Below are 24,667 nucleotides of genomic sequence, written 5' to 3'. Positions count from 1 at the left end.
TGTTTCCCACACTCCCAACCTTCTCTCCTGTGTTACACTTCCTTCACTTCCCCCCTCCTGATCTATTATCGCGAGAGACACATCTTTCTAAAGCGTGTTCAATCTTTTTGATAACTTTATACTCATCTGTCCCAATCTCAATGTATGTATTGGTTAATTAAAACTCCCTTTTAAAGAGCCCTACCATTAAAAAGATTTAGACGCTAGGTGGAAGTTTCCAATTATCTCCTTAAGGGTGGCAGAGTAATTAGCCCTTCAGACGCGTTCATGAGCATGACACACCCACTGAGAAAAGGACTACCTAAAACTAATAATTATTGCCTCGAAGAGTTTTGGGGTTTTGTGTAATTACCACATATCTGTTGGGCACCAAAATGTCTTGGTTAGGTTTAGGAAAAGAACATGCTTCTTTCTTAAATATGCATCAATGTGGGATGTGCTGTGTCGGTCACACAGCTTGCAGAAGCATGCACTGCTACATACCCTAAAACCCCCTTCATTCGGCTGACATACTGTGTTTTTACATTTGACAATTTTATATTATTGATGGTATAAAATATTGTTATTTTGGCCAGTAAACATTTGTCAATTAATTGTCTACAATGCCATTCAAATGCCACTTCTTGTGAGTTGAACATTGAAGGACTGAAAGACGTGAATCCGCCTTCAATTTGCACCAGTTAGTTCATTATAGAGCTTGTTTAGAGGTGAGTGCACATTAAGTACACAGCCTTCTCTTTTGTTCTTGTCTTCAAATCCCATCCTTAGATTAAATGCAAAGAGGGTGAGTGTGTGAGCATGTAAGCACAATATCTGTATCCCATTTGGTTCCATTTAAGACGGTAAACCATGAAAGTAGAAGCATGTCATCATCACAGCATCAACACCAAACCTTCAAAGTAAGTCACAATAGTGGTGAAATAGAAAAAGAACAGATTCAATTCAACTTCAGCCAAAATAGTTCCCAGCATTCCCCCCCCCCTTCAGACAAGATTTGGGGAAATAAAAGCAAAACTACAGAATGATTTGACTAACCCAGAGTGACAAACCCACAGAGCCGGACGTGTCAGAGAGAAGATCTGCAGTTTCCCACAGAGACACTGGAACGTGACGAAAGCTTGACGTCCTGCAGAGGATTTGTTTTCGGGCTTCTTGGTGATAATTATCGCCTGTTTTGGGAACTCTGCAGTTCTTCACACATTTTAACTCTCTGGTGGTTCCCCCTTCCTGGAATCGGTTTCCCTGTGCAGCCTTTGTTTCATCCCACCATCCTTTCAGAGCCTGTCAAATCCTATACAATCAATTGTACATATTTTCTTATGAGCCAACTTTGGAGATGCTGCTTTTGCTTCTTTCTAAATATCATACAATAATTGTACTCCTCCTCAGAGCACAAGCATGAACAGAAACATACACTTACAACATGCAAACCCAAGTGCTCCTTATTAAGAGAGGCACAGCGAGCTATAACATCATCTCTGCCAAAATGGACGGCCGTGCTTTCTTGTCTCGTCTGGCAGGATGTCGAAAGGAGTGCAGTGAGATTTTAGCTGATTTATCTCAAAAGAAGTTCTCAAATCCCTCGAGAACAAGAGGAAACCTACAGAAAATGACAATAAAATGACACCTCAGATGTGCGAACAGCTGCTGCTGAGATACATTTTGTGGTTGCAGAGGACATGTCTTCAACAGGAAGGCATGAGGAGGATTATTGTCACCACGATTAACTACTTGCCAGCTGGAAATTCAGAGTGACAACACAAACTGTACACAAATGAGTTGTCAATGCTACAAAGATCAATCATGAGAATATAAGATAACAGCAGGGCAGAGAGATAGAGAGAGAGCGAGAGAGAGGTGTCAGGGGGTCAAAGGTCAGAAGGGTTGGTCTCCACAAACCCGGTGACATCTCCTCAACCTGGCTGGGAACATAAACACGATGAGGCTACACTCACTGGGGTGCCAGATCAGATTCTCCAAGAAAATAACAACAGGAGGCTGAGGAATGTCTGGAGTGCCAAAAAAGGAAGAGGGACAAATGACGATTATGATGTATTAAATCACTTGCTCTACCGGTTGTATGTACGGCCTCAGGCTCTTAAAATATAAATAAGATTGTTGCTAAAATAAGTCTATACAGTTTATGTCCACTCTAATTAAACCAGCTTTCAGGAAACCATCTGTTTGTTTTCATTCTGTTGGAGCACAAAATGCATCGACACAAATGGTCGCTTTCAGTATTATTTGTGTCCATATTCTGAGTAATTTAACAATATCACTTTGACCTTTTCTCTGTTCACACATCGTGGACGTGAGCAGGATAGCATCTCAGCACGTAGATCATCTATGCAGCGTGAAGAGGTGACAAATTTGGAAGGAGGCCGAGCCCACGCTCAGCAAAGACAATGACAGATGAGAGAAAAGCGAGACAGGAGCTCAGAAGATCTCATAGCATTGACAGAATCTGAGCTGTTCATAACTTTAAGATCAGAGTCTAAAACACTCAACCTCATTTCTTAATGATTCTGATGTCATACATTTGTTTTGATGTTGCGTTTATAGTATGTTTTTTTAAATATTGCTACTGATTTTTCATGGTTGGAAGCTGCTATTTTATGTTTTTATAAAGATTGTTCAGGGGCAGATATTTTTCAAATGAGAAGGGCAACCTAATGTCAGCAGCTGTCATAAATGTGTGAAAATAAGAAAGCTATTATGTTTAGCATGTACATTTTGGTACTGAGAAGTCTAAAATACAAGCCATTATAAGATTTACATGGATTTAATAAAAAACTCATATACAGGGGTTTATATTGCATTAAAGAGAGATAAAAGAAAACACAAAAAGGAAATTTAAGAATAAAAAACATTGATTATGGTCATAAAAGTTCCAGATGATGCACTTCACTGTCTTCATCCCCTTGCTTTTTTCAGGACTTTCTATAAAGACAGAAATAATCAGCTCAGTGAGTCTTTTCTTCTGTTCAACACAGAGAGACATCAAAACATTCAACATCTATTAGTACTCTAGTATTAGTAATATATTGATTGAGAAAAAACACATGGCTACATCTCATTATAAACAGCTTGAGTATCATAAAAGTGCTTGAATGTTTTAAGATTTGTGCTTCAATCTAGAAAAGACATTTGAACAAATGCTCATGAAGAAAAATGATCTACATTTAAATATCTGTAAAAGTTCGGTTTATATGGTTGAAGGGTTCATTAGATCTGAAAGAGTCACAGATCCTCACAATGGTTACTGAGCAACAACCCCCCCAGAAAAACCCAAAACTATTTATTTGCCCCCTTTGAATACTTCTAGTTTTCTAGTGTTTTAGTTTTCTTTTGGCCAAGAAATTAAGTTCAGTCAATATTATGGCAGAATTTCGACTTATTTTCCCGAGATAACGAGAAAAATAAGTCGAGATCTCGAAAAAACAACCGGGAATAATTGTTATCACGGAGTAAATAGAATATATGGATGCATGTCCGCTTAGGGCTTCCGTACTTTTGGGAAACAGTTGTGTTTTCTTTATTATTTTTTGATATTTGATAGACCAACTGAATAGTCAGGTTATTAATGGTAAGATTAATCAAGAAGGAATTAGTTTTCTTACTAATGTTAATGTTAATACAAGTAAAACATAAAGTGGTCACAGCTTTCTGAGCCGTCTCTGGACTCACCTTGGAGACGGCTTTGAGATGTTCAGCTCTGATGGTTGCAGATTTTTCTTCAAAAGCTTTCGCCTTCGCCTCCTCGGCCAGGCTGTTCACAAACAGCAGTGTCAAGAGTTCAATCTGAGAAAACGGGAATAAATTCACGTGATTTTCATTCAGCTGATGAGTATATGTTAGACACAAAAAGAGCGAACACACCAAAACACCAGTTACGTTAAAAGCGTTTGCGACCTACCATCGCCTCTGACGCCGGTCTCACGTTCATGTTTGTCTTCATCTTCGATTTAACTGTACTTTTCAATTTGGGTGCCTTGTTTAGCATTTTGATGAATGTTCAGTGTGAGAGAACAGTTAACGTTGACAGCAAGTTTGTTTACGTCTTTCAATCTCCCGCTTCTCGTACTTCCGGTTGAGCTTCTTCTTCGTGCCATTTAAATCGTAGCTTGTTTCCGTTACTCCCCCCTACCGTTTTTAACCAAAATACTTGGAGTAACGAATTATATGGTGTCCAAAGCAGGAACCGTTTAATTTAAGTAAAATACTTGCAAACATTAAAACCACCACGGTAAATACAACAAATACCCCACTAATCAGGCAGAGGATTTCACTGTGTACTTCTGTGTACTCAGGCAAATTGTGTTGTTATGCTGCCTCCCAGCGGCTGCATTTGACAACTACATTAATAAACCCCGTCTTTCGATATCCGGGTCAGGGGACAATAATGGCGGCCACCATGGAGAAAGCAGCCAGCATGAGCAATATGCTGAAGTTTATGAAACTTATTGGACAGCTCAAAGTAAGACTTCTGACCATATTGCCCAGCTACCTTTTTGGTGATGTGGTTTCGTGGCAGAAAATAATCATACATTTAAGCTAGCAACATTGGGGCAGGGTGTTCAAAAACTTAATCAGGTACAAGTAGCTAGTCCATTCAAACTGTTTTGGTGCTGCAGATGGTGTTAGGACAGAAATCTATTTGTCGTCAACAAAGTACCGCTCGTTTTTATCTCCCTGCAAACACCATAACACACAGTCCAACCTTGAGAACATGAAAAATTATCCCTCACACTTAAATTTTCAGTGGTAAAACAGAAGTAAACTGTTCTGTCTACTGTGATTTTAATAATGTCAATGGTTATTTTTAATTGAAGTTGAATTTAAAGCATTGGAAGTGTTTTCCCACAGTAGCTGCAGCCAACAAATATTCTCACAGACAGATAGATGTATCTGTTTTATTTACTCATTAATCAATTCTAAATATTATTTGGTCTAATTTGCTATCCATCACAAGTTCCCAGACCACACAGTGATGCTTCTAAATTAGTTGTTAGTTAGACAGTGCAAAACATTAAGAATCTAGTTTGCTATAATAAAAGACTGAGAAAACCCCCCCAGAAAATATTCCTCTGCTGGAAGCTGAAGGGAAATAATTCTTCCTTATAATTTCTTATAAGATTAATGTCAAATTTGTGCAGTTAAGTCAGTATCTACTAACATAAGCTACCTCACTAAGCTGGTTGAATAAGTTCTGGGTTATAGTATATTTTAGGCATGACTTTTCCATTCCCTCTTCTGTGTCATTGATAAGTTGTGTGTTGACGTTGCCTGCAGAGAGTCCCGCGGACCGGCTGGGTTTACAGGAATGTGAAGAAACCAGAGAGCGTGTCAGACCACATGTACCGCATGGCCATGATGTCTCTGACCATAACCGACCCCACGGTGGACAAGGACAGGTACGTCATTCACATATAGAAGCAGCTTTTTGAAGAATATTTTTATTGTACATTATAATTGGATACAGTCCACACTGAGTAATAAAAGCAATCTTAAGTCAATTTTTTTTTTTCAAACAACAAAACAGCGGCTTTTACATTTATATTGCGGATTTCATACCTAACAATGAGTGGAATGGGTAAAAAGCAATGCTCATGTTAGAAATAAAGAAGTAAATTACAAAGAAAGTAGACGTAAAGCTACCACAGTTACAGGGTTAATATTGTCGATCCTTTCACCCACACAGTCATCCCCCCTCAGATCCCTTAGATGTCGACTAGCTAATAGACTTGTATGTCAGTCTTTGCCCAATCTATTCCAGTTAACAGAGCTGTTTAATAACATTAAAAAGTTGTACAAGAATCAGATTTTCAGGTTACTGTTTTCACTAATCAGATTTTTTCTTTAGATGTATAAAGCTGGCTCTGGTTCATGACATGGCAGAGTGCATTGTGGGAGATATCGCTCCATCTGACAACGTCAGCAAAGAAGAAAAACACAGGCGAGAGGAGGCAAGTGTTTCTCGCATTACACCTGAACACAACACAGTCTGTAAATGTTTGCTTATACTTCCCATTGACCGACAATAACGTTTGATTATTTACACATCATTTCTCCTCCTCACCTCTCTGTCAGGAAGCGATGAGACATCTATCAGGTCTCCTGCCCGAGGGTCTCAAACAGGAGATTTATGGACTGTGGGAGGTACGCTGCTTTGGTTTGTATCTTTAAAATGTGAATTAAACTACCATAATGCCAGACACACGTTTGTCTTCCCTGCAGGAGTATGAGACCCAGAGCAGTCCGGAGGCCAGGTTAGTGAAACAGTTCGACCTCCTGGAGATGATCCTGCAGGCTCACGAGTACGAGGAGCTGGAGGGAACGCCGGGAAGACTGCAGGAGTTCTTTGACTCCACCAACGGTAAGTCTCCAATCTGTGTGTCTGTTTGTGACTATCTTCTTCTCCTGATCATGTTTGTTTCTCACTTCTTCACTGGATCTCACCACTAAAGCTGATTAAAAATTAAATGAATGTGTTTACTTCAGGTGTTTCCTTAATATTTGAATTCTCCCTCTCAGGTCGTTTCCACCACCCTGACGTGCTGAAGCTTCTCAGCTCTTTAAATGACGAGAGAGGACGTCACATGACTGAAACAGATGAAGCAAAGACTTCTGGGAACTCACAGACTGCTGATACAGCATCTTCACAGCCAAGTTCGACGTCAAACACCTCATCCTGACTGTAACACAAACACATCTCCTTAGCAGAAGGAACTGTAACACCAGACTTGTGTGTGAACAGGTACGCACAACACACATCACAGGACACACCCTCATATTCGAGGCATTTGTTACAGTAGAACTGACAATAATGGCAGATATCAACATATATATAACAGACATATAAACAGATATCTGCTATGTTCATGTAGCGGTTTTAGCCCTATATCTTTGCTGTTTTACCTCAATGTTCAAGTTTAGTGTCAACATGTGGACACATGTTTTAATGAAGTTATTTACAGGAAACTGTTTAAAAGTTAAAACCAAAATCAACAGGCTTTGATCAACTGACAAAAACATTTATTACATTTTAACATGTTGTTATAATATCCGGCAGATCGTGCATCATATGGTTAATCATCAAAATCTGTTGCTGCACTCACTGATCAATATACTGAATATTTCAGTAATGTAGTTGTATTGTAATAATCAGTTACAGCAGCATACTCAGGAAGTCAGTGTTGCTGACAAATGAGACAGCAGTGATCAGATGTAGATGTATTTCAAGTTTGTTATATTTAGTTTGTATGAATCATTTTTTTCAGTCTCAGTGTTTCGTGTAAAATCATCTTTGACATGTGGTTAGGTTTAAACAATCTTTAATATCAATACATCAGCCAGACAACATGTATTTATAACGGGTGTGATTAGTTAGTTTAACACAATATCATGTTATTTGAATGTCACAGTTACGCCTTTAGGTGTTTGGAAAAAGGTTTCTCAACTGGTGCTGAGTTCAGTCTACAAATGTAAAATACAACTCATCTCCAATGACAGAAATGCATCAGCTCAGTTATTTGGTTTTCTTGCAGCACATCTTTCAGTACTTGATTGTTGACATCATTTTTAATAAATACAGTTCTTGGATGGAATGCATAAACATGAAATGATGTGGGGTATTGCAGCAAAAATTTAAACATATATGAAAGACCACACAGAGAAAGTGACACAGAAAAAAAGGGTGTGTATTGAAACAGAATGTAAAAATAATGCAGCAGACCATGAGACCATATTGGAAAAGTTAAAAAAGAAAACAAACCAATTAGATTTTAAACAACTTTAGTGGCACCAACCTTTTAAAAGAGAAGTAGTAACACTTTACCTTCCGTATTAAACAGGTAAGTTGTGTAAGAGGAAGTCAATCCAGTGGTTGGATTTCGGGGTCACATTACAGTCAAGGTTTGCAAGTTTTAGAACAGGTGACGTACAAAACTTTAATGTTATCTGTATCTCTACAGGTTAATATCATTTTGCCCTTCAGTACTCATTTGATGCAAAACAGTGCAGGTGTGGTGTTTTTAATCTCCAGCATAAGATATGATTGTCACAAGCGATTAATCAGATTGTGAATGACTTCCCATTTGTACCCCATCATGAGAAACACATTAAAATATACTCATTGTTAGAGTAACACATGACAAAACCCTGTGTTTTTACTGCACATGGCAAATATACAGTGTTAGACTAGTTCTATTAGTGTCAATGCACATACATGATATTTCTTCTGTTATTATGACCCAGCATGTGAATGTGGGCTCAAACCCAGACTGCCAGCTGCGGAAAAGTTAGGGCGGTGACGGTACCGAAGTTTTCTAACCGCGGTGAAACACTAACGCCATCCTGAGGTCCGGCGGTTTACCGCTGTCCCAGCCCGCTGCCGCATCGCGAGCTGTAGTTCCACGCGCACGTATTACTGTTTGTTTACCTTTTCCTCCCGCCTCTACGCATACCGGCCTTTCTACCGTCTGTCTCGGACATAGGTTCAGTTTTTCTTTTTTCTTTCACTCATTTGGGGTCAACGGAGTGTCTCACTGCTGCTTCTCCTGATTTTTGTACCGCAAACTTGACACCCGACAGCATTCAGGTCCGACTGTTTTCTCCGTGCCGCTGTAGGTACCAAATATGCCCGTCTGCCAGATCGGCTCGGGGTCCTGCGGTTACAGATGACGTTACACATTATGATTGGCGACCTGTAATGTGACATGTGGCGTTTGAGTGAAGCTAATATTGGACCTTTTAATTCTATTATGTTTTAACATTTTATTTCAGTTTCAGTCAATGTTTATGAACCTGGAAGTTTAAGTACGCAAGCTATAGGTCTATGATATTTAAAAAACTGGGTCCACCCCGCGGTTGGCGTCACATAACTGTGGTATTGCGGTCATGCGGTTACTGTCACAGCCCTATATTTGCATTATATGTGTGTATTTAGTATACATTGTAAGTAGTAGTACTTCAAAGTTGGCCCACAGAAGATGTTTTCAGGTGCCAGAGCAAAATGTTCTGTTTTAGTGTAAATTACAAGTTTACAACTTCACTCAGGACGTCTGGTTATATACACTTTAATATAACCTTTTAGTAAATGTAGTATATCTATATTATCAAAGAAATATGTGGTGGTGATGTTAAGTTTATATACCAACCATTTTTTACCCAAAGTAACATAGAAAAAAAAGTAATTCAGAGCTGCTTATTTTGTGTTGGAGGAATTCCAGCTGTGATTTGTCAGCTGAGTTTCTCAGAACAAATACCCACATCTGCTCGTAATCCTCCTTTCAATTCAAAATGTTTTAACTAAGGCTTGACTGCCTCTCCCCTCATCTGATCTACATCTGTGGTTCAGCAGATGTGCTGTCTCACTTTTGCATAATAAAACAGCGTTAAAATTATTTAGATATAAGGTTTAGATTTTCAAAGTGTTTGTTGTTGCAGAAAAGGAGGCGTTATCTTAAAACGTGTGATTCAATGAAAGTAACATTTCAGTAGGAGCCTGGAGGAGACACGTGCTGTGCTGTGACACAGCAGTGATCAGAGTTCCTGGTTTAAGTCCCGCCTCCTGGTTGTGGCTACAGCTCTAACATGTCTTGTCAGTGCTGTCCGTCGAGGGGCTAGTGGGCGCGTCCTGAGAGCTGGCGTTCGCTGCAGAGGAGAGGACGTCCTCAAAGCTGCCTCCGGTCTCCGGAGGACCAACTTTTGTCTGTGAAAAATGCAGATCAACATAAAAAAAAAAGGGCTTCCATCAATCCCTAAATCCCTGAACAAGTCTCTCTTTGCGTACACGCTGAACTGCTGCTGTGCTGCAGAATAGACTCAAGGTGGCAGACTTAAACACATACTTCCAATATCAGACAGTGCACAAGAGGATGAAAATTGTGTAAATAGAGAAGACAGATTGTAAACGTTCAAAATAAACACTACGGTTTGTGTCTTAGAAACAGGAGGTAACAAGATAAGAGGTAAGAGACGTGATTATATCTCTGTTTCTACCCTTTGTGTACACACTGTAGCTCCGTAAATCAGACAGTGGTCTGTTGCAAAGTACAGACAAAGAAAGAAGGGCCTTCTCTGCTAAGACTGCAGCAGGGTTAGTGTGAATATAAATTACTAGGCAGGCTCAGAGTAAGAGATTAAGATAGTGTTTAAACCCAGATTATAGTGCCGTGTTCCCTCTGCTTCACTGAAAACTTTTAGAGGCAGCCACCTGACCTGATACTTTATGTGGCTTTTACATCCTGCTGCTATGGTTATGGTGGTTATTAAAGGGCCAGTTCACCGATTTTCAACCTCAGTCCTAACATGCTATTATGGGGAGCTAATGCCATTATGGTAGGGAAAAAAAGCAATCTGGCTCTCTGCCTTTGGAGGACGCTATCCGCTTCTCCAATGGGCCCTGGAAAACCTCCGCCAGATGACGCGTTTTACGTAGTCTGGCGGAGGTTTTCCAGGGCCCATTGGAGAAGCTACGGAGCTCGCTAAACTACACTTCCCCAATCTAGGACGCCCACCTCCGATGTCATGTCTCGTTCAAAATGGTCAGGTTTGAAATGTAGACTGCAGACCTGAAGATTGTTTTAGACAATCCACCGGTATTCTCTCATTGTATTTCAAATTCTGTACCACTCTGAGCCATTGCCTGCAGTGAAAACTGTAGTATTTCACTCCAGCGTCTCTCGCTGGGCCATTCCTTTCAAAGGGAGGGGTGCAATACACGCTGGGTGTTGTAGGAATGTAGACTGGGCAAAACCATGAGCTGTTTGTACAACTTTCTCCACAGCTATGGCACCAATTTCAAATATTATTGCTTCTATCGATTACAGAGAACACCAGCTTTGACTGACAGTGGCTTTTTCCCAGGGAGAATTTCTCCTTTAAGTGTCCAGCAGTAGCAAAAGGTTAGTTAGAATACCTTTATTTTTGAAACGTGAGAAATGGAATTGATGCTTTTAGTGCATGTAAAATTCCTTAAACGAAATGAGGCCACTAGGAAGCTACAAACCACATGTTTTGGCCAATCTGTCATTAATAATGCAGACCCTCTCACACACAAACACACACCTTGATAGTGGAAACCGTGTTCTCAACTTTCTCCTCGAACGACTTGAAGCTGGGAGAGTTTCTGTAAGGAAAAGACAGAAAGACATTTATTATTGTATTTATTAACAACTGCACAAAAAGGAATGACAAAGGTGAAGTCAAGTTTTCTTTAGTATCAGAATAAAAGTATCACCATTCAGCCGTTAACTATGTTCATGTCAGAGGAAGAAACATTTGCTTTTCTAAAACACACACACGCACTGAGGTAGCTCTGTACCCGGTGTTTGAACAGTGTTAAATGATGTCAACATTTATTTTGCGTGAAAATTACAAAAGAAAAGACCGTATACAAAGACAGAAACACACTAATTAACTTTTATGTGCTCACATAAAAGCACAGTGTGGTTACCTCATGGCGGGCATGCTCATAGAGTGTCTGATAGAGTAGCTTTCCCCGTGAGCGTGGTGAGAGAGGAGTTAATGATTAGCAAAGGTCACACACACACACAGACATATACATACACACAAAGACAGAGCAGAAACAGAGTTAGCCAGAGTAACTATTGTCTCTTAATTTGTTATAAGCGTCTATTAGAGGATGAAAAAGGAGAGAAAGGGTTCATCTAATAGAAATATCTGATCGTTCTACTGTTAGAGAAATAGAAGAAACAGGAAATAGCTGCTACATCACAGACACAATGATAGAACATCTATGGTCTAGGATCGTAATTTCATTCACCTCAAAAGTAAAACAGCCCTTTTCCCACGATTCATGGGACATTTTTTTTTTACATCAGAGGTCAAAATCAATTCGACATGTCTCTGATCTGAGACCAGCAGCTGACTGCGCTGCAGCAGGGCAGCTGTATCACCTGAACCAGACTCAGCTGACTGCGTGAGTCTGTACTGTACCAACCGGTTAGTGCTCTCAGCTGATCACACTAGAGATCTATTGAGTTACTGATACAATCAGCTGCGTGACTCTTACCCTATAGAGTTGGACCTTTGGAAGCATGGAGGGAGATGGAGACAGTTTAGGATATTTAGGATACAAAAACACGCTTAATAAATTACTTTGGTGGGACACTCATATTATTAACATTAAGAATTTCACAATAAAAGGAATTTTATTGTGAAATTTTATTTATTTATGAAGTTAGGGGAAGTAAAGTGAAAGCAATCAACATTACTAAACTATAGTTTATCTCACTTGTACACAGACTAGCTAATAAAATGAAAATGTTTTACTAAAGTTGAACATGACAAACACGAAAACACTTTTTTTTCCACACTTAAAGAAACCTTACTCAATGTTTGAACATTTTTGTACACAAACCAAATATCTACATAATTTTACACACTGCAGAAAATAAAGAATAAAGAGTTAGTGAGTTGTTAAATGAGATACAAGTGAGTCCTACGACTCAGACATGGGTCAGCATTTTTGCACTTCCTGTTTCCTTGTCTCAAAGCCAATGAGTATTCTGAATGGGTTCACACAGACAAGTTACATTAGCAGTGGTGATGTCATTAAATCCCGGCCGTTTATAGCTTAATGTTAGCTTAATTTTCTGGCGACTTTATTTACGCTTTAGTCATCATTAAATTGGTGTTCATTTCTGAAGATTATGTTGCTGAACAAAACATATCATGATCATCAACACTTGTGTGACAGAAATTGTTTTCCGCAATAATCCAAAACACCCCGTTGGTTTTTTGTGGTGGGAACCAGGGCTATGCTAACATGAGCATTAGCCAACAACTGCTGTACTTTACTTTGCAGAACTAACAGAAGTGGCAAAGAAACTGTCCAAAGAGTGGAAAATCTTATTTTTACTGCCTTAAAGTTACAAATATTACTCTGTTGTCTTTTCATATTGTCCTACTTACATTGGACCATGTGAACTTTTGGAGTGCAGTGACAATTTATACAGAATTCACATTTTGCTCTTAGACATCAAATATGTCAGTAAATACTTTTAATTTTTAGGGGTTTACATTTATTATTATAGTGGATTACTGATTGATATAATCGGGCACAAAAATACATGACATGATAGAGTGACCAATAAATACAATAGATATACTATTAGCAATTTGTGATATGCTTTGTACCCTGAGAGTTAAACTAAAGACAAAATCTGTTTGAAAATGGAAAAATATTTTTGACTGATGGGATAAATGTCATGCGAGAACACACTTGAAGCAAATCCACACCAAAATACAAACATGCTTCTTTTATGTACACACAAACCAAACCTCTGCACACCATGAGCCATAAACCACAGGAACATACCTCCGAGGGAACAGTAACTCTAGACCAACCACGCTGGAACGACCAAAGATAATTTCTGCACTTAATATTCCACAAACATAATAACCCGCAGTGCACCAATGACTTTCATTCCCCTACTTCTCTTTACAATATACCCACTATGAACACTCTCTGCTGCACTTTGTAATGAATGAACAGATTGTGTAATGGTATCAAAGTTGTAAACACATTTTTTTTCAGGTGTTTACTTCCTTTCCTTGTGCTTTCCCCTGCACAAGCTTTCAACACTCACCCTTTCACACATGAAGTCACACAGGCCTACACTCTGTAACTGTCTCTTGTCATCAAACACACATGGTGCTCTATTTATTTCACACAGAACAATGCAGTCTCAGTGTTTGTGCTGAATTTCAGCGTCTCAAACAGAGAGGCAAAGAGACAAAGCAGGAGAAAGATTCGCCTCTGGCCCTCCTGCTCCCACAGAAAGCAGCTTAATGTGGGCTTACGTAATCTCAACTTCCCCTGAGCTGGATAAAGCAAGAGTCAGAACTGTGCCTCTCTGAGAGATGGGGATGAATAGCACATACAATAAAATGTGTCTGTATCAGTTCATCAGTGGTTAAAGTATGCATGATACAGATACTGTTCCCGAAATAAAAAGATGACATCATCGAGTACCTCATGTCCCCGAACTTCCTGGTGATGGCGCTGCCCAGTGTGCTGAAGGCTGCCGAGGTCTTCTGTCCAGCTGTGGACAGCGTCTCTGACGTCTTCTTGTAGCTGAGAGACAAAGAAGGTGCATTCAAAATATGTTTCTAACACACATACATGCACTGAGCTACACATGCATATACATGTATGTATATAGATGACAGGGACAAACACATAAAACAGATATTTGGAACCAATGGGATCACCCAGTCAGTGAGTGATCTCCACACTAACAGTACAAATTGAGCAAAGCTAAAGCTGCACTCATTTGATGCTAATCACACAAGCCTGACTGATATTGGATTTTTGAGGCTGAAACAGATTTAAGAGGAAAATTCACCTAACTGATAACTAAAAAATTAACTTTAAAGTGGGGATATTGCATTCATATTTCACTCTGTGATACCTGTGGAGTAGCTTAGCATAATTTGTAGTTACAATTTTTTCTCACACTGGTGCTCTGTGCAGGCCCTCATACAGCCTCTGCCTGAAACAACTCTGTCCCTTCAAGACCCCCCCCCATCATTTGGTGCATGTCATCCCCCACTCTCTACTCCCAACATTTCCTGTCTATCTTCAGCTGTCCTATAAATAAAGGCAAAAGCCAAAAGAAATCTTTAAAAAATAAATAAATAAAAGAGACTCCGCCCCTACAAGCCCACTTTCTTCTGATTGGCCAGCTCTCCGAAGCCTGCTGAGGCTGCACTTTGTGACATCACAAAGAGCAGCGTGTAGAAAAAACTGTGTGAAACCTGGCGTTCACAGCGGCCTGCAGACTGAGCTGAGAAGCCTGGGGATTACTCCAACATACTTTTACCTACAGGTTTGAAACTTCACCCACATTTAGTCTGGACATCCAACATTGTGACATTTTATATATATATATATATGTCATAAAATGTTAAACAGCGTAATACCCCCTCTTTAAACATTAATACATTGTAATGCAATTCTAGTGTGGACCACTGTCTGCTTAGTTATGATGCTCTACAACTCTACTAAATGTGCTGCAGGCAGTGCTAAGAGTATCGTAAAGTATGGAGTTGGAGAGTACACTATTGTACAAACATAATGACACAATTTTTTTTATCACCCCAATCATTATTTTCTGCATTATATGGTCTGTAAAAAAAGTTTTCATTTCAGAACATATCAGTAAACCTACTGCCGATACGATATATCTGTAACAGGCCCATATCAGTAGATAATATCGGCAAACCGATATATCAGTCGAGCTGTATAATTCAGAACCCTTAATTTCTCCTGATCATACATTGAATTACTTTTACTATATTATTAAATCAGCTTTATTTTTTACTATATACATTTGAGCTGTACATGTGTTTTTCCAGCCTCCACTTGGTTTCTCTCTGATCTGGTTCATTATAGATGAGGACGGCCTGTGTGTGTAAAGTGATCTTCAGCTTGAAGTGTAACTGGATAAGAAGAAAAGCCTCTAGAGACGATCCTCTATCTCCTCTCTGTCTCTTGGTGTCTTGGTAAGAGCTCAGCATCTGGTCTAATGATGAAATGGGGTTATTTCTCTGCACACTGACAAATATAACTTCATGATAAAGTCACACCCTGATGTGGAGGAAGATTATGGTTGATAATAAGAGTAATAATCTGGTTATTATATTTCAATAATCTGGCAATATATTAAGATATTGTCGTAGCCAAGGGAGATGAGGTTTAATTTGATTGGCATGTGCAGGACAAAGGAGATAAAACAATGTTATCATTTCCCGCTACTGAATGGGACACGATGAGGTCAATGATCGCCTTTAGCACTGTGTATCTGTTTTTAATCAGGTTTATGACTGAGCACAACAAACATAACAAACATGCTGTGCAGCTAGGAGCAAAGGATTATGTCTTTTTAATTGAGTTTTTGATATCTGTGTTCATAGCAGAGTTTGGCGTTTTGGTTTTGTGCTGCATTTCTTGTTCTGTGGGTGTGTCAGACCTCTAAAGGGCATCTTTGTTGACAGCAAATAGAACAGCATATCTGTCATTTGCTGAAGATAAAAACAAACGCTCTTTCTTCCGTTCGCTTTAACTGCCAACTTACGCCGTGGAGGTCTGCATGTCGTGCCAGCCTCTGCTGAAGTTGCTCCGCAGCTCGCTCAGCGGGTTGAGGCCCAGTTTCTGTCTGAGCTCTGCGTGCTGCTTCTCTTTGGACGACAGAACCTGCTTCAGTGTGCTGATCTCCTCCTCCAGCTGGACACAAAACGACAACAGAAGAGCTGTAAAAGGCACTCTTTCCTTTACTCACTTATTTCTTTCAACTCTTCTTCAGTTCTTTACAAGCTTGTGATTGAAAACGTGTGCGAGGCGTACTTTAAGTAGCTCCTGCTGAATCTCCTCTCTCTCCTCATCTGTCATGATGGTGTTGTTTAAGTTGACTTCAGACACCAAGTCTTCATCAGCCTCTTTCAGCGGCTCTGAGTCCATGTAACCTAAATAAAACACACACAAACACACACAATAATATTCATTAAAACATCTGCGTCAAAGAGAAAGGCGGGTTTCCCTACTTTGGATCCTTGTATTTCTAAAAAAAATCTGTCACTTTTTTGTTTTGTTGTTTTATCGCTATGTCTAACTCTTTATATCTGACTGTCTGATGACATCTCTGTCTGACAGTTATGTAATCTGTGGCCGTAGGCTGCAGAGCTCTAATCTGGATTTACTGCTGTGGATTATCTTGCTTTTACACTGTTAGCGAACACTACAGACTGCGCCCCACACACAAACAAACATAAACATGAGGACAGATTGAATTAAAAGTTGCAATATTGGACCTGTGGTTTCATTTCCACACTCTGTACTTACCTGTGAAAACAGCACTGTGTCTCAGATGCAACAATTACACTGCCACACACTCACTCCGTGTCTCAGTCTGTCTTCAGATGATCGTTACAATAACATGCACTTCCAAGATCAGCTGACTCTTATATATGATACAGCCAAAATACATTAAACCCATAAATGTACAAACATGTAGAAAGACTAAGAACAAAAGGAAAAATAACAACTTAATTCATTAAAACTGTCTTTGTCTGATAAGCCTTGAATTGTTGCAGGATTTCCCATATTCGTGGACAGACAGGTGACACACAACTCCAAGCAACAGCAGGACAAACCAGACAAATGCAAATTCATGATGGCAATTGTGTCACTATGTTTGTCGTGGACCTCTGAAAGTTTTGCATGTAAACTGCATCCGAGAAACACATGAACGGAAAAGAAAAGGATTACTGTACCTGCCGTGAGGTGTCCTCTTTCTTTATGTGGCAGCATTATAAAACAGATTAGGACAGAAGAAAGTTAGTAAAGACTGATAAAAAAAAATTGTTCCCAAGAAATTTGGGTCACAGTTCAATGCCTTAAAATCCAAACTTAAAAGGGTTTCAACACTACAAGCAGCAAAAACACACACAAGTGTAGCCTACAGCAGAAAGCCCAAGCACAGCATGCACCAGTACAAAGCAGGGCTCTTTATAGTAGGGAGCTATTTCTGCTTACACCACACAGCAGCAGGACAATCAGATTTTTGAAACCCCTGTGGCTCAGTTGGAAGCTTTTCATGTCTGTCTAAGTGAATGGGAAAGCAAATCTTTTCTTAAGTTCACACAAACTGCCAGGAAGACCACAAGAGATTTACTGCCATTACAAGTTCAATATTAATTGAAAGACGACAGCATGTTGTCTGTTTCATTAATTCACTTGGTAACAAAACACTAAATGTGCCAAAGAGATGTAACATGTAATGTAACATGCTGAAAACTCACACATCCACAACACAACCATTATAATCTCATATTCAATTTGTTTTGTTAAACTATTTTCTCGTTATTAGGCTCCGAACAATTGTAATGAAAGGTTTGAAAGGTACTGATTTCTTATAAAAGAAACCTGTGAGCCAACAAGTTTCCTTTAAGCTAACTTATTTTTCTTTACAGCCAACACGTTTCCTTTAAGCAAACTTATTTTTCTTTATAGCTAACAAGTTTCCTTTAAGCTAACTCAGGTTTCTATATAGCTAACGCAGGTTTCTTTATAGCTAACAAGTTTCCTTTAAGCTAACTTATTTTTCTTTACAGCCAACACGTTTCCTTTAAGCTAACTCAGGTTTCCATATAGCTAACGCAGGTTTCTTTATAGCTAACAAGTTTCCTTTAAGCTAACTTATTTTTCTTTACAGCCAACACGTTTCGTTTAAGCTAACTTATTTTTCTTTACAGCCAACACGTTTCGTTTAAGCAAACTTATTTTTCTTTATAGCTAACACGTTTCCTTTAAGCTAACTTATTTTTCTTTACAGCCAACACGTTTCCTTTAAGCAAACTTATTTTTCTTTATAGCTAACAAGTTTCCTTTAAGCTAACTTATTTTTCTTTACAGCCAACACGTTTCCTTTAAGCTAACTCAGGTTTCTATATAGCTAACGCAGGTTTCTTTATGGCTAACAAGTTTCCTTTAAGCTATCTCAGGTTTCTATATAGCTAACGCAGGTTTGTTTATAACTAACAAGTTTCCTCGAAGTTAATACAGGTTTCTTTATAGCTAACTCATGTTTCCTTTAAGCTAACCAAGGTTTCTATACAGCTAACGGAGGTTTCTTTATAGCTAACACATTTCCTTTTAGCTATCTCAGGTTTCTATATAGCTAACGCAGGTTTGTTTATAGCTAACAAGTTTCCTTGAAGTTAATACAGGTTTCTTTATAGCTAACTCATGTTTCCTTTAAGCTAACCAAGGTTTCTATACAGCTAACGGAGGTTTCTTTATAGCTAACACATTTCCTTTTAGCTAACTCAAGTTTCTTTTAGCCAACACATTTCTTTAACCTGATGCCTTTCTTTTGTTTTGTTTGTGTTTTTAAGCTAATACAGGTGTTGGTTCATTGTTGCCATTTTTTTTTCAGCTTACACTGGTTTCCGTTCAGCTCACGTTTCCTCTATGCTAAGCAGGTTTCTTTTTAGCTAAGGCAGGTTTCCTGTCAGTTATGCAGATTTCTCTTTTTTTTTCATTTTGGGCAAAACATTTTTTTTTATGGCTAAAGCAGTTTCTTTTTGGTCGTTTTTTTTAGCTAACAGATTTCTTTCCAGCCAATTCAAGGTCTGCCAAACGTAATGGGAAATAAAAAACTGTTGAAAAGTGCATATGTTCTGAAGGCATTTTTGGCATGTAAAATTCAGGACTGTTAGATTCTCGATTGTATCTAAGAGATGTATGAATTGTTTGTGAGAGTCACATGTTTTACAGTTAACATGGTAACAGAAGACACATTGTGTAAGTTGTTTCTTATATTATCAACACCAATGGACGGTGCTCTACCATTTCTTTCCATATAACAAGAAGTAGCACAAACAAAGATCTTCTGCTCTGATTTTAGGGACAAGGAAAAATGTGATGTTGGTTTGAAAGATCATCCCTGTCATTTGTAATAAGATACACTGCTGTAGCGTTGCCCGTTCTCTGGAATGTAAAGAATGCTGAAACTTTCAAGTTAATGATCTCAGTCATGGGTCGCTGCATGAAATCAGTTCGATACAAAGTAAGCCGAGGTCCTGAGAAAAACTACTCTAAAAAATGTCACTTTTCAAAACTACCTATAACTGCTCTCAACTGGACTGGGAGGTGGGTCACTGATGTTACATCGGAAACATTTTGAAGCAATGTCTACAGACAGGAAACTGCTTCAGTATTACTTTAGCAGCTGATAGGTTTTTGTTCCTTTTCAACAAGTATATTTGTCATGTACATTGCTTCAAAACTTGATCCTTGCTGATGTCTATCACCTGTGCACATTTAGTTAATATTGATTGACGTCACTATGGGACAGAAAGACATTTCACTTTGGTTGGACATTTAACATAATGATAGATCATGGATAATGGTAGAGTCCAAATTGAAGTTTGGTAACCCAGAATTTGTAACCACTCTGTTTTTTTCTATATCAATTACTGCACTCATTTTATGTACTTAGTTTAGTAGATTATAGTTTCACAGTTAATTATTATCCCTTAACTATGGTTTCAGCCCAATCCAAACTGACAAAATCCTTTCTCACTTATGTACCTAAAAGTAATTGATATAAAAATCTAACAATGTGTCTAACAATTACTCAACCTGCCTATTGCATTTAATGACCATAAACAGCTAAACCCCAAGATTACCAAACAAAGACAAAGCTTTTGACCTCAGTGGCAGCTGTAAACCTGGGTCGGCTATAGGTTAGGAGGAGTAAATGTTCAACCAAAGTGAAAGAATGTCTACTCTACTTTCCTCTAGTCTATATTCCTCTTCACCTGTGCTGTCCAGTTGCATGTCCCAAGTGGTAGACATGGCCCATGTGTCAGACTTGGATGTCTGACCCCACAGATCGTCTCTTGGTGGAGTTTCACCTGATTCTCTTAGATTGCCCCCATTTTGGATCAAGTCTTCGCCGCATGAGCTCCGTTTAACCGTTTCCCCGCCAGTCCGGCAAAACAAACCCTCATTCAAACCTGAATAGAGTTACATACGATTACAGTTTCAATACGATCGACGGAACACAATGTGCTTCATCTTATTTCACAAGTCATGAGTCCTCTTTTATCATTGTACAGAAAGTTTCTCTTGACGAAAAGAGTGCCAGTTAGGGAGTTTTAAAGAAGTCACGTCTCTTGAAAAAGTGATCAATGTATTACTTGATACTGAGGAAAAATCTGATCTACCGCAGCTTCAGTGTGATGATGTTCTTCTACGTGGTGCTAAAAGCGAATGTCATTGCAGCTCCATTTTTGTCCATCTCTTTACATGTGCTTGTATGTACACTGCGTCTGGATCATCGACTGCATAAAAGAAGTGAAGCCAATGAGGAGGTGCATTAACCCTGTGTGGTTTGGGAGCGTTTGTTGCTCTAAAAAAAAAACAAAGATGGCAACAACCATCATGCCAAACTCAAGTAGTCCACAAAGCAATGGGTGAAGTCTATGTCCACTTGTTTTATACAGTCTCTGGTCCTGATTCTGACACTTACACATCATACCAGTCTTTTCAAACAGGCTGGATTCCCACCCAGGTAAAGTGGGGAGTTCGAAGCAGTCACAGTCCTACATTCATGACATGTCAGTTGATTGTAGGAATTTAATTAATTAGATATTTTTGACCACTGAAGTACACCACCAGCCACGACTAGTTTGGCATTATTACCTTATTTTGCGGGTGGTGTATGGACCCTGTGACATAAACGTTTATGAGCTTAAAATAATTTCACTTCATATACATGTGCTCATACTTTACATGCATACTTTAGGGTATATAAACATTTCATAGATGGAGGCAGGTTGCTGTAAGAAGGAGCCCAACTAGCCAACTAGCTACATTTTTGTCATGTATTACCTAACGTCCCTAACTGTCTCTCCTCTCTTTAATTTTTAATATATCTCCTTGGACTCTTGGAAATTATGAGAAAATTAAATTCCAGTTTTTACGTTACGTTTTTTTAATTGTTAGTTATTAAAGTTGCGCTAAGGCAACACTCGCCAACTCTGCTGGCTGTGGCTGAATCCGCCATGAAGAACAGCCGCTACTGATCTCACTTTTAAAATCCTAAACTAACTCAATGTCCTCAAGCAACCTGAGAAACGCTTTGACGTCACTTCCTGTGATGTGATTTTTGTTCAGCGGCAGTTTACACCCTGTGATTTAGTGCAGATTTGTGTTTTTATTTTTTGTTTAATCTGGGAGAGTTGAGTCTTACCCTGCTCTCCCTCGTGTGTGGCTGAGTTAACCCATTCCTCTCCAGGACCCATGCTGCCCCAGTCCACCACTGCATCACTCAGAACACTAGAGTACAACTCTGCAGCGGAGCAAGGCAGCAGGGCGAGAGGAGACAAGAAGAGTGGTTATACACACACACGCACACACACACACACACACACACACACTTTGGTGTTTCTCCAGTGTCCATCCCGGCCTGGTCAGTAATTTGATAACAGTGAGGTCTGTTTCATTAAGGGCTGGTGTTATGCAGCTTGTCTGACTCTGCATTTGCACAGGAACAGGAAGTCAGACCCTTTGTGGCGCAGACCTGAACTCCTCTGAGCTGTTAAAACAGGATTGACTTGAGATTCTTGCATTACAACAAGCAGAACTGTGCCTGACAGAGTTAACAATGAGATCTTTTGCAGCTTTAAAACAATTAAGCTATAATATCCAAGGTTATTGAGCAATCCGAGTCCTCTGGTTGCTGATGAAATCTCATTACACCACACTCCAGCTCTGCAGGAGGAAGCAGAGCAGCACAAGGCCTGTGTTGTTTCACTCACAGTGATTTCCTTCTAGTTCCACATTTTCACTTGCGGTAAAATCAACTGGTAAACAGCTCGATCTGGGAAGGAAAGGTCACAGATTCAAAAAGGCACCACGTTTTGGACCTTTAATTTGAAGGGTTAATCCAGCGGGTCACATTTAGCAGCATGAACAAAAACACTTAGTAAAGTAGAACTCGCTGAACCAATCTGATGTTTTTCATGGGCTGTAAGTCTTCATTATACTACATTATCTGTTTCTCCCCCTTCTTTTTGCTTGTGTTAAATACCTCTGATCACAAGACTCCCATTAGGCCCGCCGGTCATGTGGCTATGCTAAATCAGAGGCCCAGGGACGGTCATATGGCAGCAGAATCAATTGAAGCCAAACTGGAGGCCTGCAGGACTGCTGAACTGTAACTACACTGTACACACTTTATATAACCTTCTTTAGTCCAAGAGCAAACTTTAAGTGACTTAATCTGCATTTTCATGGGGAAGTCCATAGACCTTAGTGATGATATTACTCCTTTAAAACACCTCATAGGTCGATAATAAGCCCTTGGGGTGATTTTGGGAGCCAATAACTGGGTAGTATCATAGTAAAGACAAGCTGAACCTCAGTTAACCACAGAGAAACATTCAGACCTGGAATGTGATTAACTACCTGCATAAACAAACAGTACCTTCATTCCCCTCATTGCACAGATGTGGGAGTTATTGCACTACAGGACTAGCTCATGCCTCATTTTGCACATTCTTCCCACTGCTGTAAACACGCCTGCAAAACAAAGTCAGTTTAACACCTGTAGCACCAAATGATTGCAGTTCATTATTCGACTGCACACATTAGTAGAATCATTATCGGCCTTAAACGGAACATATCTCTCTGGTAGCAAAAACACAATCAAACAAATAAAAGTTACATTTCCTTCACAGATTATTTTACAAGCAACACACTCTCTGTTACAAGACATCATCTATAGCAGGGATTTGTTTTAGGTAGAACGTTTTAATATGACAAACAAATCTTGGTGGTCTACATTTTATAGGCCTGACTGCTTAGTTTTAAGCATGGTTCAAAACAATTGAAGATGCTTAAATAATAGCTTAATAAATAATGATATCATCTGAAAAAAGGCACTTATACCAGAAATAGCTAAGAGCTCAATCAATTGACAACCAGATAGATTTCAGTCAGACAATTTGGCCTTGAGTTTCTATGTTTTAAACAGACAATAACACAAACCTACATCACACCTGCCAACTGTCAAACTCAAGCTTAAAGCATTGTGCTGCACAGAAATGGCACATAAACAAGAAATAATTGTTAGAGTTAATATGAACTTGTGATTACACAGTAAGAAACAACAGATTTTTGACTTTTCCAGTATTTCTGATTTAACCTATTCGTTTTCCATTCAACCTCAAAGCAGTGACGTGTGCAGTCAGCCTTCATTCAAGTTCAGCTCATTATCAGATCAACAGCTGACAAACAAGAAACGCAGCGACTGTTTCCCCCTCCTCTCTGTGGGATTAAAGGGTTGTTTTCAACATGAACCGACACCGACTCACCTTGTTGTCTGGTCTCCATCATCGACAGCCAGGTGAACTTCCCCGATAACCTCCTGAGACAGCACGCGCAGCACCCAGCCGTCAGGTCAGTGTGTATTCGGGTTTCCTTGGCTGTCACGCGCCGGGTCAGCTCTCAGGCGGAGCTTCGAGCACGAGCCAATGAGCTCGCGCTGCTATAATTTACTTAATTCACTAACCGGACATAGTTCCTTACTGTGTCAACTACGCCCATTGGACCAAACATCAGACTGTGTTTAAACATTACTACAAATACAAAAAATACTACGTGTGCCTACGTGGAAGGAATATTTAGATCCGTCGCGTGAGTAAAAAAGGCAGTAACTCGACATAAAATATCCGAGTACAAGTAGAAGGAACTTACCAGAATAAAAGTACAAAACAATTACTATCAAAATGTACCAAGTATCAGAATTAAAGGAACTTTAATCTAACTGCAGGGAGGGAAGTAACATCTGATATGAGGTTTAAGGTAGCAGAAAGCAGAAATGCTCCACTTGTAAAAAACTGTCAAACTGTAAATAGGTATGGTAGCTTACTGAGGGAAATGCACATTTCACCACTGATGCGCATTTTATTGTCTTTTGTTGTACTGTATGAATTAATTGTTAATGATGAACAACAACAACAACAACAACTTACATTACGGATAATAACATTACAAATAATTACATTAAACAGTCTAATAATAAAGGCAATTTAATGGCTGTAAAAAATGTCATCTATTTCTAATTTC

General features: G+C 39.2%; 3 protein-coding genes across 6 annotated transcripts; 1 reads left to right on the top strand and 2 right to left on the bottom strand.

The window, feature by feature from the left end:
- Positions 1–2,781: 2,781 nt before the first annotated feature.
- Positions 2,782–4,075, bottom strand: cenpw (centromere protein W). Its single transcript, XM_069657729.1, has 3 exons — positions 3,917–4,075; positions 3,688–3,801; positions 2,782–2,940 (listed from the first exon to the last, which is right to left on the bottom strand). The coding sequence occupies exons 1-3, from the start codon at positions 4,001–4,003 to the stop codon at positions 2,914–2,916; spliced, it is 228 nt and encodes a 75-aa protein (XP_069513830.1). The 5' UTR covers positions 4,004–4,075; the 3' UTR covers positions 2,782–2,913.
- Positions 4,076–4,400: 325 nt separating this feature from the next.
- Positions 4,401–7,523, top strand: hddc2 (HD domain containing 2). The gene is made up of 6 exons (XM_069686763.1): positions 4,401–4,477; positions 5,293–5,414; positions 5,864–5,966; positions 6,091–6,159; positions 6,238–6,376; positions 6,535–7,523. The coding sequence occupies exons 1-6, from the start codon at positions 4,403–4,405 to the stop codon at positions 6,693–6,695; spliced, it is 669 nt and encodes a 222-aa protein (XP_069542864.1). The 5' UTR covers positions 4,401–4,402; the 3' UTR covers positions 6,696–7,523.
- Positions 7,318–24,019, bottom strand: tpd52l1 (tpd52 like 1). Of its 4 annotated transcripts, XM_069686799.1 has the most exons (9): positions 23,914–24,019; positions 21,789–21,887; positions 20,353–20,550; positions 17,302–17,322; positions 16,376–16,494; positions 16,107–16,255; positions 14,003–14,104; positions 11,071–11,131; positions 7,318–9,712 (listed from the first exon to the last, which is right to left on the bottom strand). In XM_069686799.1, the coding sequence occupies exons 1-9, from the start codon at positions 23,933–23,935 to the stop codon at positions 9,590–9,592; spliced, it is 894 nt and encodes a 297-aa protein (XP_069542900.1). In that variant the 5' UTR covers positions 23,936–24,019; the 3' UTR covers positions 7,318–9,589. The 4 variants fall into 4 exon arrangements, with proteins under 4 accessions (XP_069542900.1, XP_069542876.1, XP_069542884.1 ...); XM_069686775.1 differs by lacking the exons at positions 20,353–20,550; positions 21,789–21,887; XM_069686783.1 differs by lacking the exons at positions 17,302–17,322; positions 20,353–20,550; positions 21,789–21,887.
- Between the last annotated feature and the right edge of the window lie 648 nt (positions 24,020–24,667).

The sequence above is a fragment of the Semicossyphus pulcher genome, unplaced genomic scaffold, assembly GCF_022749685.1.
Source record: "Semicossyphus pulcher isolate SPU_LCO1_2020_fin unplaced genomic scaffold, fSemPul1.0.p SCAF_11, whole genome shotgun sequence".
NCBI classification, from domain to species: Eukaryota; Metazoa; Chordata; class Actinopteri; order Labriformes; family Labridae; genus Semicossyphus; species Semicossyphus pulcher.
Note: the sequence above shows the minus strand (reverse complement) of the source record. Positions and strands in the feature narration are given on the sequence as shown.

Coding starts and splice junctions, on each gene's coding strand:
- cenpw (XM_069657729.1), bottom strand. CDS start 4,003: ATGCTAAACAAGGCACCCAAATTGAAAAGTACAGTTAAATCGAAGATG. Junction 3,802..3,916: donor GACCGGCGTCAGAGGCGATG/GTAGGTCGCAAA, acceptor CCGTTTTCTCAG/ATTGAACTCTTGACACTGCT. Junction 2,941..3,687: donor ATCTCAAAGCCGTCTCCAAG/GTGAGTCCAGAG, acceptor CTGTCTTTATAG/AAAGTCCTGAAAAAAGCAAG.
- hddc2 (XM_069686763.1), top strand. CDS start 4,403: ATGGCGGCCACCATGGAGAAAGCAGCCAGCATGAGCAATATGCTGAAG. Junction 4,478..5,292: donor AACTTATTGGACAGCTCAAA/GTAAGACTTCTG, acceptor CGTTGCCTGCAG/AGAGTCCCGCGGACCGGCTG. Junction 6,377..6,534: donor GTTCTTTGACTCCACCAACG/GTAAGTCTCCAA, acceptor TCTCCCTCTCAG/GTCGTTTCCACCACCCTGAC.
- tpd52l1 (XM_069686799.1), bottom strand. CDS start 23,935: ATGATGGAGACCAGACAACAAG. Junction 21,888..23,913: donor GATGGAGACCAGACAACAAG/GTGAGTCGGTGT, acceptor GCTCCGCTGCAG/AGTTGTACTCTAGTGTTCTG. Junction 20,551..21,788: donor CACACACGAGGGAGAGCAGG/GTAAGACTCAAC, acceptor AACTCTATTCAG/GTTTGAATGAGGGTTTGTTT.